This window comes from Nicotiana tomentosiformis, chromosome 11 (genome assembly GCF_000390325.3).
Source record: "Nicotiana tomentosiformis chromosome 11, ASM39032v3, whole genome shotgun sequence".
NCBI classification, from domain to species: Eukaryota; Viridiplantae; Streptophyta; class Magnoliopsida; order Solanales; family Solanaceae; genus Nicotiana; species Nicotiana tomentosiformis.
Genome location: NC_090822.1, coordinates 86,864,085 through 86,877,894, shown reverse-complemented (window position 1 = coordinate 86,877,894; position 13,810 = coordinate 86,864,085). Strand labels below are relative to the sequence as shown.

The 13,810-nt window shown below is 35.4% G+C and overlaps 1 protein-coding gene across 1 annotated transcript; it reads left to right on the top strand.

The window, feature by feature from the left end:
- Positions 1–8,686: 8,686 nt before the first annotated feature.
- Positions 8,687–13,079, top strand: LOC104116808 (sphinganine C4-monooxygenase 1-like). The gene is made up of 2 exons (XM_009627746.4): positions 8,687–9,455; positions 12,352–13,079. Exons 1-2 carry the CDS (start codon positions 9,204–9,206, stop codon positions 12,904–12,906), a joined length of 807 nt encoding a protein of 268 aa, XP_009626041.1. The 5' UTR covers positions 8,687–9,203; the 3' UTR covers positions 12,907–13,079.
- The last annotated feature ends 731 nt before the right edge of the window (positions 13,080–13,810 follow it).

Here is a 13,810-nt window from a genome sequence, read left to right as displayed (position 1 = left end):
GTAACCCAACGAAGAGTCGGGGTCGAATCTACATGGAGCTAGATGAGAGTTAGGGGTATATTTTCTAATGCGTGAAATTGAATTATCTTAATATCTACTTCCACAAAAAGGATTTTGTTTCTATTTCTAATTTTACACTAAAGTTTTCAGAATAAAGAAATAAGACTAGGATAGTTGTTTTTGATGTTTTTTAAATTGGTAAAAAGCCTAGGGTTGTGACCACTATCTAGGTGTTTACCTAATGGGATAAAGACCTTAATGCTTATTTTGTTGATCGGGATGTGTTATAGCTATCAACTCTAAATTACCCATTCAATACCTCTCAGTCAGAGAGTGGTTTTTCCCAATTTGGCTTTCTCAAGACCAAATGGGTATCACACAAAACAGTTGATAAAAGCTCAAGTCGGGTTATTACTATCTCTAGGTTGAACCCTTTAATTGTGTTAATCAATCTCTCGATTGACCCAATTCATTGTTAGCCAAATTTTCCTAGACTAAGTCTCTCTTTATCAAGTAAAGACTAAGTCAAATAGGCATGAACCAATGTTTGAAACCATTAATTCCACAAATTAAAGCATGAAATAGGCTAAATAATAAACACCCAATCATAAACAAGCACTAATTTAAATACCCATAAGGTTAACACACTAGGATTGGGTCATAACCCTCGTAAAAATCTAGCTACTCATGCTTGGGTTTAAAGAAGAAGAAGAAAAAACACTAATTAAACTCATAATGTAAGCTTAAAATAATAAAATCTATTGTAAAATACACCAAAATATAGTAAACTTCCAAAAGAGGCAAAGAAAGACGGCTACAGTACTTGTTGATGTCAAAACTTGACCTAATTTCGTGAAACTCTTCTATTTATACAAGTCTAAAAATCTCAGACAAAATGCCCCTCGGGAGGTTCTGCGGCAATTCCATATGCGGTCTGCAGATGTCTTCATCTTGAAGGAGATGGGATTCTATGGCCACACAATTTCGAACTGCGACCGCGAGGAAAACTTTTTGCGGTCAGCAGATTTAGCATTGCGGTCCGCAATAGTATGATTGCGGCCACAAGATAAATTTCTATGGCCGCACAAATCTTGTGCGGACCGAAATTTGAGAAAACTCTGGACTTGGAGTTTTGTCAACTCTCTAATCTTGGATCCGAACCCATCTTTTGCGGCCGCACAATTCATGTGCGGTCCACAATTTGCTCAAAAATCTACTGAGTTTTTATTCCTTGATTGCGGCCGCCGATGGAATTCTGTGGACCACACAGTGTAAGCTTATGTGCCTTTTATTTCCCTGTGTTTAGACTACTTCGTTTTTAGTTGGATTTCATCTTGGGAGTCCAACATCCAGCATTCCTATAATTTTGCACATTTCATTAGTTTCGGAAATACAATTTCAATGCTTTTAGACTAAAATAAAAGCTAAAAGGCGCTAATAAGTAGTCAAAATCCCCACTTATCAATACGCCCAAGTCCAAAATCACCATCCTGACCTAACGGATCCCTCAAAACTTCGTTTCGGAGTCAAATTCAGAAAAATCAAACTTGGTCAACTCTTCCAACTTATAACTTAAATCATGAAATTCCTTCTTCCAAATCGATTCCGATTAGCCTGAAAACCAAAACCGACGATTCACACAAGTCATAATACATCATACGGAGCTACTCATGCCCTCAAATTACCGAGCGACGTGCAAATTCTCAAAATGATAGATTGGGTTGTTACAGTCTATTTTTCCTCCAAGTCTTAAAGTGAAAGGGTATGTGTAAGCATAAATGTACCTTGGTATGCTGAATGTAATCCTCTCCACTTTACTGGGGGCTGAAACCTCAATTTTCTTCCAACCACAATCCTCTTTTATGACAAGAATACTGACCGGGAGAATAGAAGAGGGATATTCACCAATAGCTATGTTTCTATCGTTATTAGGGTCATAAGATTCCTTTTGAACATGGAGATCTATTTCAAAAGACAACCGAGAAGGGATAATCGTGTAAGTAAAGGAGGACCGGTGTCGGGTTCTTCGATTTGTTCTTTTTGGATGGGCCGCCACCGATGCAAATCCCTGTGTAACCAGAGGGAGAAATAGCATAAGACATAGTGATAGAATGTATGAATTTGTAAGTTTTTACTGAGAAAAGAGAGTTGTAGAAAAGCTCTAGGAAGACTCGGAGAAGAAAGTTTGTAAAAGTGAAAGATGAAAGTGGTTAACAGGGGAGAAGTATATAGGCGGAAGAATGTGAGGCCATCATTACCTAGGTAAATGGCGAAAATACTTGTCGAATCACATGACAACATGTGTTCGGCTCATTAAATATAAAGAGACGTGCGTCCTTTCAACTGTCAAAAATCATTCAAGAACTTTCCCGCCAAGAAAAAGGTCTTATTTGCTTCCCCGGCACATTAAGTTGAGTCACCAGAAAATAGGGAGACTATTAGTATGGGGTAAAATTAATGAATGACATGTGGACGTTTGTTGAGTTGACACATGGCAGTAAAGACAGGTCAGATATGAGTCAGCAAGTAGGTGACACCAGGTACAAGCATGTGACTGGTGTTGTATAAGTTCTGAAGACACTAAAGCCTGAGAGGAGAATTTGAAGTAAGGTACCGGTTGAAGAAAACAACATTAAAGGAGCAGTCATTACAAAGAATCCTAGCATTTACACTCAACTGTTATGCAACTATCAATAAAGGTCTTTATTCACCTTAAAGAGGAGCTTGATTTGAGGATCTTGTCTCCCATAATTTAACTATAAATAGAGAAATTTGTACTCGTTGAAGGATACGAAATACTCGTATGAAAAAAGGCAAATGTTACTCTCTTATACTCCTAAATATTGTTCTGCTAGAATTTAGCTCTTGCTATTGTTCTTATTTCTGGAGAAGCTCAATTCAAGGCCAAGGCTTGTCTTTTCTTCAATTATTCTTATTTTATTCAATTTCATTCTTTGTTACTTTATATTCGTGGATCAATTTAATTCACGTGTCTATAAGCCACGTTATAAATTCAAATATACCATTTTACGAGTAAACAAGGAGAGGGGGTGTAACGACCCGATCGATCGTTTTGATAAGTAGTGTCCCGTTTGGATGCTTAAGGTCTCAGCAATCTTTATATTACGTGTTAGGACTTGCGTGTGTGGTCGAGTTCAGTTTTCGGATGATTCGATGTCAATTTGGAAGAAGGATTCTTGTTTTAGAAGATTAAGCGGTAAGAGTTGACCAGACTTTTGATTTTTGTGTTGACGACTCCAAAATGGCATTTTGATGATTCCAATAACTTCGTATGGTGATTTTAGTCTTAGGGGCATGTCCGGATGTTGATTTGGAGGCCCGTAGGTCATTTTGGCGTTAATTGGCAAAAATTGGAAGATTTTTGGAAAGATTGATCGGGAGTGGACTTTTTCATATCAGGGCCGGATTCTGATTTTGGAAGATACAGTAGGTCCGTAATGTCATTTATGACTTTTATGCAAAATTTGAGGTCAATCGGACTTGATTTGATAGGTTTTAACATCGAATGTAGATGTTAAAAGTTTATAAGTTTATTAGACTTGAATCGATGCACGATTCGTAGTTTTAGCATTGTTTGATGTGATTTGAAGGCTCGACTAATTCTTATCATGTTTTAGGACTTGTTGGTATGCTTGGTTGGAGTCCTGGGGGCCTCAGATAGATTTCGGATGGTTAACGGAATTAAATGGGACTTGGAATGACTGCTGAAGCCTGTTGGTGTGAGTGTTCTGGTTTCCTTCTATGCGATCGTGTGGATGTCCGCGATCACGAAAGGATGTTAGTCACTGATGGAAATTTATTCTATACGATCGCGAGGAGAGTTCTGTGATCGTGTAGCTGGAGCAGTTAATACATCGCGAACGCGCGGCTCAGGTCGCGTTCACGTAGAGAAAAGGCATGGCTCGAGGTTCACGCGCACTTTGTTCATCGAGAACGCGCGATGTAGTTCGCGATCGCGTAGGTCTAAAGGTTAGTTCATCGCATTCACATGATGTTTTTCGTGTTCGCTTAGGGTTAAATTGTGGGCAGTATAATATTGGTCGGGTTCCGAGAAGCGGGCCCGGGTCGACTTTTTGGAATGATTTTTCAGTTCTTAGCTAAGATCATTATTTAAATTAGTTTCCTATATTTATATTTATAGTATAAAATTATTTTGGCTAGATTCGAGCCGTTCAGAGTTGAAAAATCGAGGGAAAAGCCTTATAATTGATTGATTGAGCGTAGTTTGAGGTAAGTATCTTGCCTAACTTTGTATGGGGGAACTACCCCTTAGGATTTGAGTCATTTGTGCTAATTGTGTCAAGTGAAGGTTGTATACGCGAGGTGATGAGTATGTGCTCGGGCTTATTTGTAGAAATTTGACTGTTTAGTGCTCTTAAGTTCTTATGTTCATTAGATATGAAGTTGTTTGTCATGTTAAATTTCCCATTTACTAAATTCACCCTTACGAATCTTAATTGGAATTAATTGCTTCATGTTCTACCCTTATTGCCGATTAAATTCTTATATGCCTTAACTGAAGTTGTTGCCTCTTTTATCGTCATGATATCTTTCCGTAATTGCTTAACCTTAATTGAAATCATTGTTATCTTTCCGTAATTTCTTAACCTTAATTAAAATAATTATTATCTCTTTCATAATTTCTTAGCCTTAATGGAAGTTTGTTACCCTTTTCATTGTTGACGTATTCTTATTCGGGATCATTAATTCATGATATCTCTCTTGTTGTCAAATTGAACTTTCGTGGAATCATTGTTACACATTACCCCTCCCTTATTGAACTATTCTTGTTGAGACTATTATTTCTCTGTTGTGTCTTTCTCGGTGAGTTCGTTCTTTCGTTTCTTTGTGTTCTGAAGTTCTTGTATTAATTTACTTGTCGTATTCTCGTGTTATTGTTGTTGTTGCTGTTGTATTCAGTGTTGTTGAGTCGAGGGCTATACGTGGTTGTGATATTGAAACTGTTTTGAGAAAATGTTGTAACATGTGGGCACATATTGTGAAAGTCATTTATTTGAGTTGTTATATTTTTGGCATACATGTTTTGTTGAGAAAATTATTAAATATTTGCACGAGGTTTCTACCGTACGTTTGTTATTGTGTTGCACGAGGTTTCTGTCGTGTAGTTGTTATTGTATTGCGAGGTTTCTATCGTGCAGTTGTTATTGTGTTGCACGAGGTTTCTGCCGTGCTGTTGTTATTATTGATACGCATGCGGTGGTATAAGGTTTGGGTGTTGAAACATATATGGTGAGATAAGGTGGACTTGAAACGCGTGGTTAGTAGGGGGAACTACTAGAAGGCATGCATTGTGATAAGGTGGGCTAAAATGCGGGATGCTATTTCGGAAAAAATAATTTTCAAAACTAAATATAAAGGTTCCCGCGGTGATATAAGGAAAGTTGTGATTCATTTTACGATTTGAGACTACGAGGCGGTACTTCGGGAGGGCTCTTGTTGTCATTTCCCCTTTTCTGTGCACTTGTCTTTGATTGTTGTTCTCCTAAGTATACTATTAATTGTTTTCCTCCATGTTGCATTATTTGTTCAGTTCTATGTAGCTAATCTTGTTGTGCTGGTCGTTGCTTCAAACTTCATTGCTGCTTTTGTTACACTATACATTTCGTGGTGATCATTTCTTATGTTTTATTCATTGACTCTACTCTTATCTGTTGACTGAAATTATCGTAGGACACTTGCACAAGCATACACGTAGTTAAATCACCCATATCAATTTTAAAAGGTGAATCCTGACGTCATTTACCATTATACGTACTCTTGTCTTCTTACCTTCTCTATGAGGATTGTTTTATTGGCACGTGAGTCATCCGTGCGGTTATAAGTTGTAATGAGGGTACAAGATACAAAGTATAGGGTTCATGAATTGGGACCCGTGAGTTGTGATTATGAGGTTCGATACCTCGTGAAAATGCTTGAACAGATCTTCTGAGGAAAGCGGTTATTCTTATTGAGTTGTTGTCGGTTTTCCCTTTATTTGGTTCCCCGAACTTAGACTGTGATCAATTACTCTACAACATTATTACCTGACTACTTCCTGTTGAATATTGTGGTTACTAGTGTATCATTGCAAGTATTGTTTTGTATTCCTTATCATGCTTAGCTTTATATTAATATTGTTTCTCTATTAGTTTATCTACACATTTGTTCAGGTTGTTTAGTCCAGTAGGTGTGTTGATTGTCCCTCGTCACTACTCTATTGAGGTTAGTCTTGATACTTATTGGGTACCGATGTGGTATACTCATACTACGCTTCTGCATATTTTTATGCAGATCCAGGTGCCACGGTTGTTGTTGATTATTAGCTGGCTGATCGAGCTGTAGAGACTCAAGGTAAACCTGTCGTCGCGTTCGCAGGCCTCGGAGTCACCTTCTGATATTTTCATTGTACTGTTTAATTCCATTCTGAACAGTTGCATTTAGGGATTTTCTAGCAAACTCGGTAGAACTTATGACTTGTACTGCTAGTTTTGGGAATTGTAAGTTATGTATAAAGATTTCTATTTCGTATTTATCATTGATGGTCGGATTCTTCTATTAATTTAGTAAGTGTTAGGCTTACCTAGTCTTAGGGACTAGGTGCCGTCACGACATCCTAGGAAATTGGGGTTGTGACAGGGAGATTCCTTTTTCCTATTTTCCTCTTTCGTTTACTATTTCATCAAAAAAAATTTCTCTATTTTTTCACATATTCGCTAACATGACTCTTAAAATTTAAGCATCGTTCTTGCATGTCAACATATATGAATATTAATGAAAACAAAGGAGGGTATTGTTTCTTGAGTTGAAAAAAAAGGATAAACATAATATAAAAGAGTAACATCAAAGTATTTATACTACCAACTTTTAATAGAAAATAAAATTAAACGAAAACCAATAATTCATACCCAAAATTGAAAGATAATATTGAGGGGTTTCAATTCCAGGCATAGTGGATAGGTTAGGAGTACATGCCAAAGAATAATGAAGAATTTCACTCAAAATAGCTACTCTCCCTATCACTTAAATAAAAAATTAGTTGGCGAATAAATATTATAGGTATAATTCATGTTTTATATATATATATATATATATATATATATATATATATATATATTAAAATATAATTTATGTATATTAACTAAAAAAATAATCAATAAATCTTACTAACTATTGTTGTAAAGATCCCAAGAATAATTGAAGTCAAATACCGAGTAGCCCAAGTTGCTTGTAAATTACGAAGTCAAAAGTCAATAAATCAAAAACACCTTTATTATTTAAAGTCTTATAAAGACACGATGACCAAAAAATAAAGAAGCCAACCAGAGTTTAAAAGAAACTGGCGATGTCGTCGCTTCCGCGTTGCTGCTATGTTTGTTTGGCACGTCATTAGAATTATGTAAGGCTAGACAGCCACTTTACACGAACCTTTTCAAACATATGTCCTTATCATATTACCAGCTCAAAATTAGAATACTTTCCTCGGTTTCCACGAAGACTAAAATGGATTGTATGAGATTAAGATTTAAATTTCAAAGTAAATAAACCAAAATAATTAATTTTAATTTTATTTAAGTTTTTATAAACATTATTATTTGGTACATGCACTAATAGACAGAGACGGAGCCAGTATTTCAAGCTTATGAGTTCAGGATTCTAATCTTTTGATGTTACTGAGTTTTAAATTAATAATTTATATATATTCAATAAAAATTTTAAGAGGGGTTCGGCAGAACCTGCTCCCGCCACTCTAGCTCCGCCCCTGTTAATAGATGTACTAATTTCATCGAGATTAACTCAAATTGTAACACACCATCGTTATAAAATTAATTCATCACTTTCGATTAGAAATCATCAGCAAGAGAAGAGAAGAAAGTTTTGTGGAATTTATCGAAGGCAACTATGAAATTATCAAAGAAATCATTGTTTTCTTTCACCTTCTTTCCATTTCCATTTTCCTCTCCCGGTGTAATAGAAGAAGAATTTCAAAAGAAAACCAGCAATATTCGGAGATAGAGTCGTGGTTTAATAATTGCAACGTCATGTTAGGTCTGGTTATTCAAATGTGGAGTTCTAGTTCGTTAAATGTTCTTTTCCTACATTTTTTTAGATATATAAATTACTTGCATTTGGTGTTCATATCAAAACCAATGAATATAAGATATATATTATGTGTAATAAAAAATTTAACTATTATATAAATATTCGGTGCAAGTAAATGTTCTTTTTCTCCTTTCATTATTTATAGGTCCATCATTTGTAAAGGGTTTTTATGAGGTAAAAAAAAGATACTACTGCTTCATATTAGTGGTAGTATTATTACCAAAACGTCATTCAAATGTTTCAATACTATCACTCTATCAGAGACTGTCTCTCTCTACTTAAAATTCACAGTCCTAAACACAACCAAAAAAAAGAGTAAAAAGGAAAAGAAAAAACAAATGCATATCCTTTTATTAAAAAAAAATTGACTTTGCAAAAAACCAAATACTACTTAATATACATATTTTGGCACATCAATTGTTTATTAGTTCAATCACATTAAAGACTATCCCACCTCCCACCTTGGGTCCCACAATGGAAAAAATCATTATTTTCTTTCTTTTTCTCTAAAGCATAATTATATTATTAGTACTATTTATTTTCTTCAATATTATTACTACTTCTCAAAAAGCATTTCTAGATTCCTCATATATATTGATGATGAAAACAATAGCAATAATATCTACTCTTGCTGCAAATAATAATGTCCTTTTTATTATTACTTCAAAACACAGATGGAACAAAAACAACTAGATATTGATCATCATTAGGTTTCTCTTTTGCCTAGCTTTACCTTTTTTGTGTTTTCTTGAATTCCTTCCAATTAAATTTGGAAGAGAATTCAATCCACCCCCTCACAAACCCTAGCTCCAATCTCCCCTTTTTCCATAAATAAACACTCACAATTTTACATAAAGTTTTAATTTTGTTTTCTCCATAGTTACCAAGAATCTAGTTTTATTTATATAAAGTTTGAATCTTTTTTCATAGTTTCCATTAATCTTGTTTCATTTACATAAAGTTTGTATCTTTTTTTCATAGCTACCAAGAATCTAATCTTATATACACAAAGTTTGAATCTTTTTCGTAATTTCCAAGAATCTGTGTTATTGTAATTGTAATTGTATTTGCTATAAGGCAATATGAGTATTGATAATGATGATTTTAGCGGAGGATTATATGGTGTGTCAGATGAATTGTTGGGGACAATTTCGCCAATAGTGGTGTATTGGGTATATTCAGGATTGTATTGTATGCTTGGGGGTATGGAGAATTATAGGTTGCATACAAAGAAAGATGAGGATGAGAAGAATTTGGTTACAAAGAAAGAGGTTGTTAAAGGGGTTCTTCTTCAGCAGGCTGTTCAGGCTGTTGTTGCTACAGTTCTCTTCGCGGTTCGTAACCCCATCTCCCCTTTATTGCAAAGTTTGGTTCTTTTCTTTTGTTTTGACAATTTTCTGTGTGATTTTTCCCTTTTTGGAGATTGAGAAATGGTAATTGCTGTATTCTTGCCTTTTGAAGCATGTTTCTTATAGTCTTCTTTTGAATTTTACAAAGCATAGTTGGTTGTTACTAAGCCTGACAACTCCTCCTGGATAAAGGAGGAAGGTTGTGGTAGGTTGACCGCCAGCGCAAAAATAGTTTAAACTATGATAAGTACTTTCAATTTGAAACATAGGATGCATTTTCTAGATCAGTTGGATACAGAGGCTTTATATAGCCAGCCAATTTAGGATTAAAGAATAGTTTTTGATTGACTGATTGACCTTTAAAGGTGGCTGCTATCCTCTGTTGATCAAAGTTTGGAATTTTTGTTTGATCCTTGTATTTTGAGTTTTAAATATGTAGTTTGGTGTAAGCAATGTGCAATTTATACTTGCATGTTGTGTTGATACACTGTGGCTGTGGTGGGCATGGAAGAGGAACTTGAGGAGGCTATTACGACAGTGAATAGACCTTAAGTTTGGAATTTGGCACCTCAAGGCATACATTGTTGGATTTTTCATTATTTGAATCTGATGAAGATCTTCAAGGGGTGGTTGATTTACAATTAGTTTTTATTGCTGCATAATTTGTGATCATTTGCAGGATGGTGGAGTTTATATTGAAAAATTCCCTTTTTTTTGTTGAGCATATGTCTGGTATTTTCTTTTTTCGGAGATATAGAGAAATGACGACTGTTGAGTTGTTACATTTGAATTGTGCTTATTAGTTATATTTTCTTTCATGGGAATTTCTTAGCAACTCCTTGTATTTTTCTTTATTACCTTTATGCATGGCTGTTTGCGTTAGCAGCTGATTTAATTAGTATTAAAATGAAATGGGTCTGGATAGAGCGGAATGCATATAGAGGATTCATACCGTTAACCCCATCTAGTTTGGGTTTGAGTCATAGTTGATTGATTCTGTAATGGTGGATGCTATCTGCTTTTGATTGAAGACCACATACTTTCTTTTAATCTTTTTGAGGTTTTGGATTTAATACATGTGAAGTGTATACTTGCATGGTATATTTCATACAGGGGGGAGATGGTATACGCTTAAAAATACATGGTAGACTTCTTATTGATGTGTACGCTGCTGTTTATAGAATTTGTCTTACATATGGGCAGAGAAATCACTTGTCTATGTAGCTGTTATAGATAGTGATTTGAAGTGTTCTTTATGAAATATCCGAGAATTTTATGAACCTATGAAACACAAGTGCCTCTGTTTATCTGAGCTCTTTATATTTAATTATATATAAATTCTGAGGTTGGCAGATAATAATTCCCTTAATTTGGGAAAGGAAAGCAATACCGTGGAGAATAACATGATTTTGTGCAAGTATCAGATACTAATGTGCACTATAGTTTTGGCTGATAGTGGCATAATGCTGGTTGAATCACAAGTTTGTCAGTATCTGGAATAGAAAAAGCAGCTCAATTGCAATTTTTGATCTTTTCTATTAGGTATCAGTGCTTGAAGGAAAAGAATTGATCTTATCTTCTTGGAATAGTTCATGTTAAGTTGATAGAAGTTATGGCTTCCTCTCTCTTTTCTGGGTGTTTGTGTGTCTAGAAGTGTTGGGATGCTCAACTAAAAACACGTTATGTTGAAGGAGCCCCGATAAGTTGATGCTAGAATATTTGTTTTTCCAAGAAAATTATTGTGTGAGATAAAGGGGGTTGGAGGGAGATGGTAGCTTCAAAATAATAATGATGCATCTATGAAGAATTTAACGATCAATGCTTTTCTATTTTTTGTCTGGATTGAGCTGTTTTGCAGATTGGTGTAGAGACATTGGTCTGGTAGGCTATCCTCTCATCCCTCCTTTTGGTAGCCTAAAATGTGTATTTAATTATTGTGATGTCCTTGGATGGATGACGACACAAATAGATTTCTTTATTGTCAAACTCTCGCGGTGGTGATTAAAAGAACTAGCAAGGGATAATGTCTTCGATCTCTGTTTAGTTAGAGTTTATTCTTTGTAAGTTGAAAAAAAAGAGTGCTTAATGAGAAAATAGGCTGCTCGGTGTCTTCACTAGCCTCTTAACTGTACATTTGGATTATTGAAAAGGTAACCAACGAGGAATTTGGGTGGTTTTCTACTTTTTAGAGTTTGAAGAAGAGTATTGCTCTCCTAGCTCAGCATATAAGCTGGATCTTTTATGGGAATAAGTTGTTTCTGCCCATCAAAGAAGAGGAAAGAGAAATCAGTGCATCCTTGGATTGATGTCAACGGTGATAGAGATGAAATGGTGACAACTAAGAAGTGAGAGATTACTCGTGTTTTGTGTAAGATAGTTCATTCTATTTACAACATGTCTGCATCTGCCAAACTTCCGCTACCTCAAAATGAGGCAGTTGACTTGTACTTTTGGGCCCATGTGGGTTAAACTACACTTTGGAGTTATTGGTCCTAGCTTATATGATCAATAGTGTAGTTTCCAATTTCTTTAGTTTCTGCAGTGCAGCTTACTGAATACATCCCCCACTTGAGCTGTTCTGACATATAACAGCCAACTGGAGTTCTTTAAGCGAACATCTAGTCCAACGTCATATGGTTCAGAGATTGTTATCGGACCTTGGCTTTTGGAATGTCTTTTAGCTGATTGCAAAATGAAATCATTCTTGGTCAATCCACAATAAAGTGATTTTTCTAGGTCCATTCTATATCTTATTCCCCTTGTGCTCTCTCCTCTAATATTTTTCTTCCAGACTCTTTATTATTTGTGTTTATATGTCAATGCGTTTCTGGATGCAAGTTTGATGATTTATTCTTGTTCACTAAATTCTTCTCCGGAACAGGTCACAGGTAATGATGGAGAATCTGGCGGAAATCAACAGGCTGGCGTCCTTGTTCTTGCTAGACAGTTCTTTGTTGCAATGGTGGTGTTAGATACTTGGCAATATTTTATGCATCGCTACATGCATCAAAACAAGTTCCTATACAAGCATATCCATTCTCAGCATCACCGGCTAGTTGTTCCATATGCATTCGGAGCTTTGTACAATCACCCTTTAGAGGGTCTGATACTCGACACTATAGGTGGGGCCCTAGCTTTCCTTTTCTCAGGCATGTCTCCTCGAGCTTCTATCTTCTTTTTCTCGTTTGCGACCATCAAGACAGTCGATGATCATTGTGGACTATGGCTACCGGGAAACCTGTTCCATATCGTCTTTAAGAACAACTCAGCTTACCACGACGTTCATCACCAACTTTACGGAAGCAAGTATAACTTTTCACAACCCTTCTTTGTGACGTGGGATAGGATACTTGGTACGTACATGCCATATGCACTTGTGAAGAGACCAGAAGGGGGTTATGAAGCTAAGCCTGATAATGATTGCAAGGATGACTAACAAAACTGTCAGTACATGTTTTAAAAGTATGTACCACTGCAATTTTACACCCGTATTTGCCTTTTCTCAGTAATTTGTATATATGTTTCTGCATATATTGTTGTATTACTGGTTTTCTTTTTGAGGTTGAAAAAAGAAAAAACGGGCAAATAATGCCTTTCCTTTTGTCATAATATGGTTTCTCATAATTTGCTATATGTAGAGGTTAAATATTGTCTGGCAATGGATTGTATGCATCCAAGTGATGTTCTTTTCTGAATATTCTTTACCATAGTCTGCTTCTGGTTTTGAGTTGGCTGAGATCTACGTCGCGGAGCGGTTTTATTGGTTAAGTGGTCACAATTCGAACTATAGTGTAATTTTGAACCTTTACTGTTATCATAAGTTACTGATCTCCAGTTGAGTTTTATTAACTATGTAACATAGAAAAATGTTTTGGACTCTTTTGTAAATTATGCTTCTATCTGATACTATAGATTTTTTTTATTATATGTCATTGTTTTTGGTCTCTTCTTGACAGAACATTGCAAGCCTGTTTAGTGTTTATAATAATATTGATTTGAATATGACATGAGGATCATAGGAATTACTTGGTCAGATCAATTTGATGGTCCCTCACTAAATAAAAATAGTTAATGAGTTGTCTTTTTTCTTTTTCAAGGTGACAACTGACCATGTGAACTGCTAGATGTTACACCTTAGGAGTTAGGACGTATAGGCCGGTCTTCAGAAATTAGAAAAAAGAAATAAGAAAAACGATCTTCGTCCCTCAATTGTTTGGTAAATATTCAATTTTGTACTTACAGTTAACCTTCAAACTATATAATTTTTCACATTTCAGTGTAACTACAATCGTTAATGCCAGGATATAATTAATTTGGTAATTTCTTCTTGCCTTAAGTTA

What these genes read in the sequence shown, in the direction of transcription:
- LOC104116808 (XM_009627746.4), top strand. Translation starts at nt 9,204, where the DNA reads ATGAGTATTGATAATGATGATTTTAGCGGAGGATTATATGGTGTGTCA. An exon ending in TTGCTACAGTTCTCTTCGCG is followed by an intron (nt 9,456 to 12,351) that starts GTTCGTAACCCC and finishes TCTCCGGAACAG; the next exon opens with GTCACAGGTAATGATGGAGA.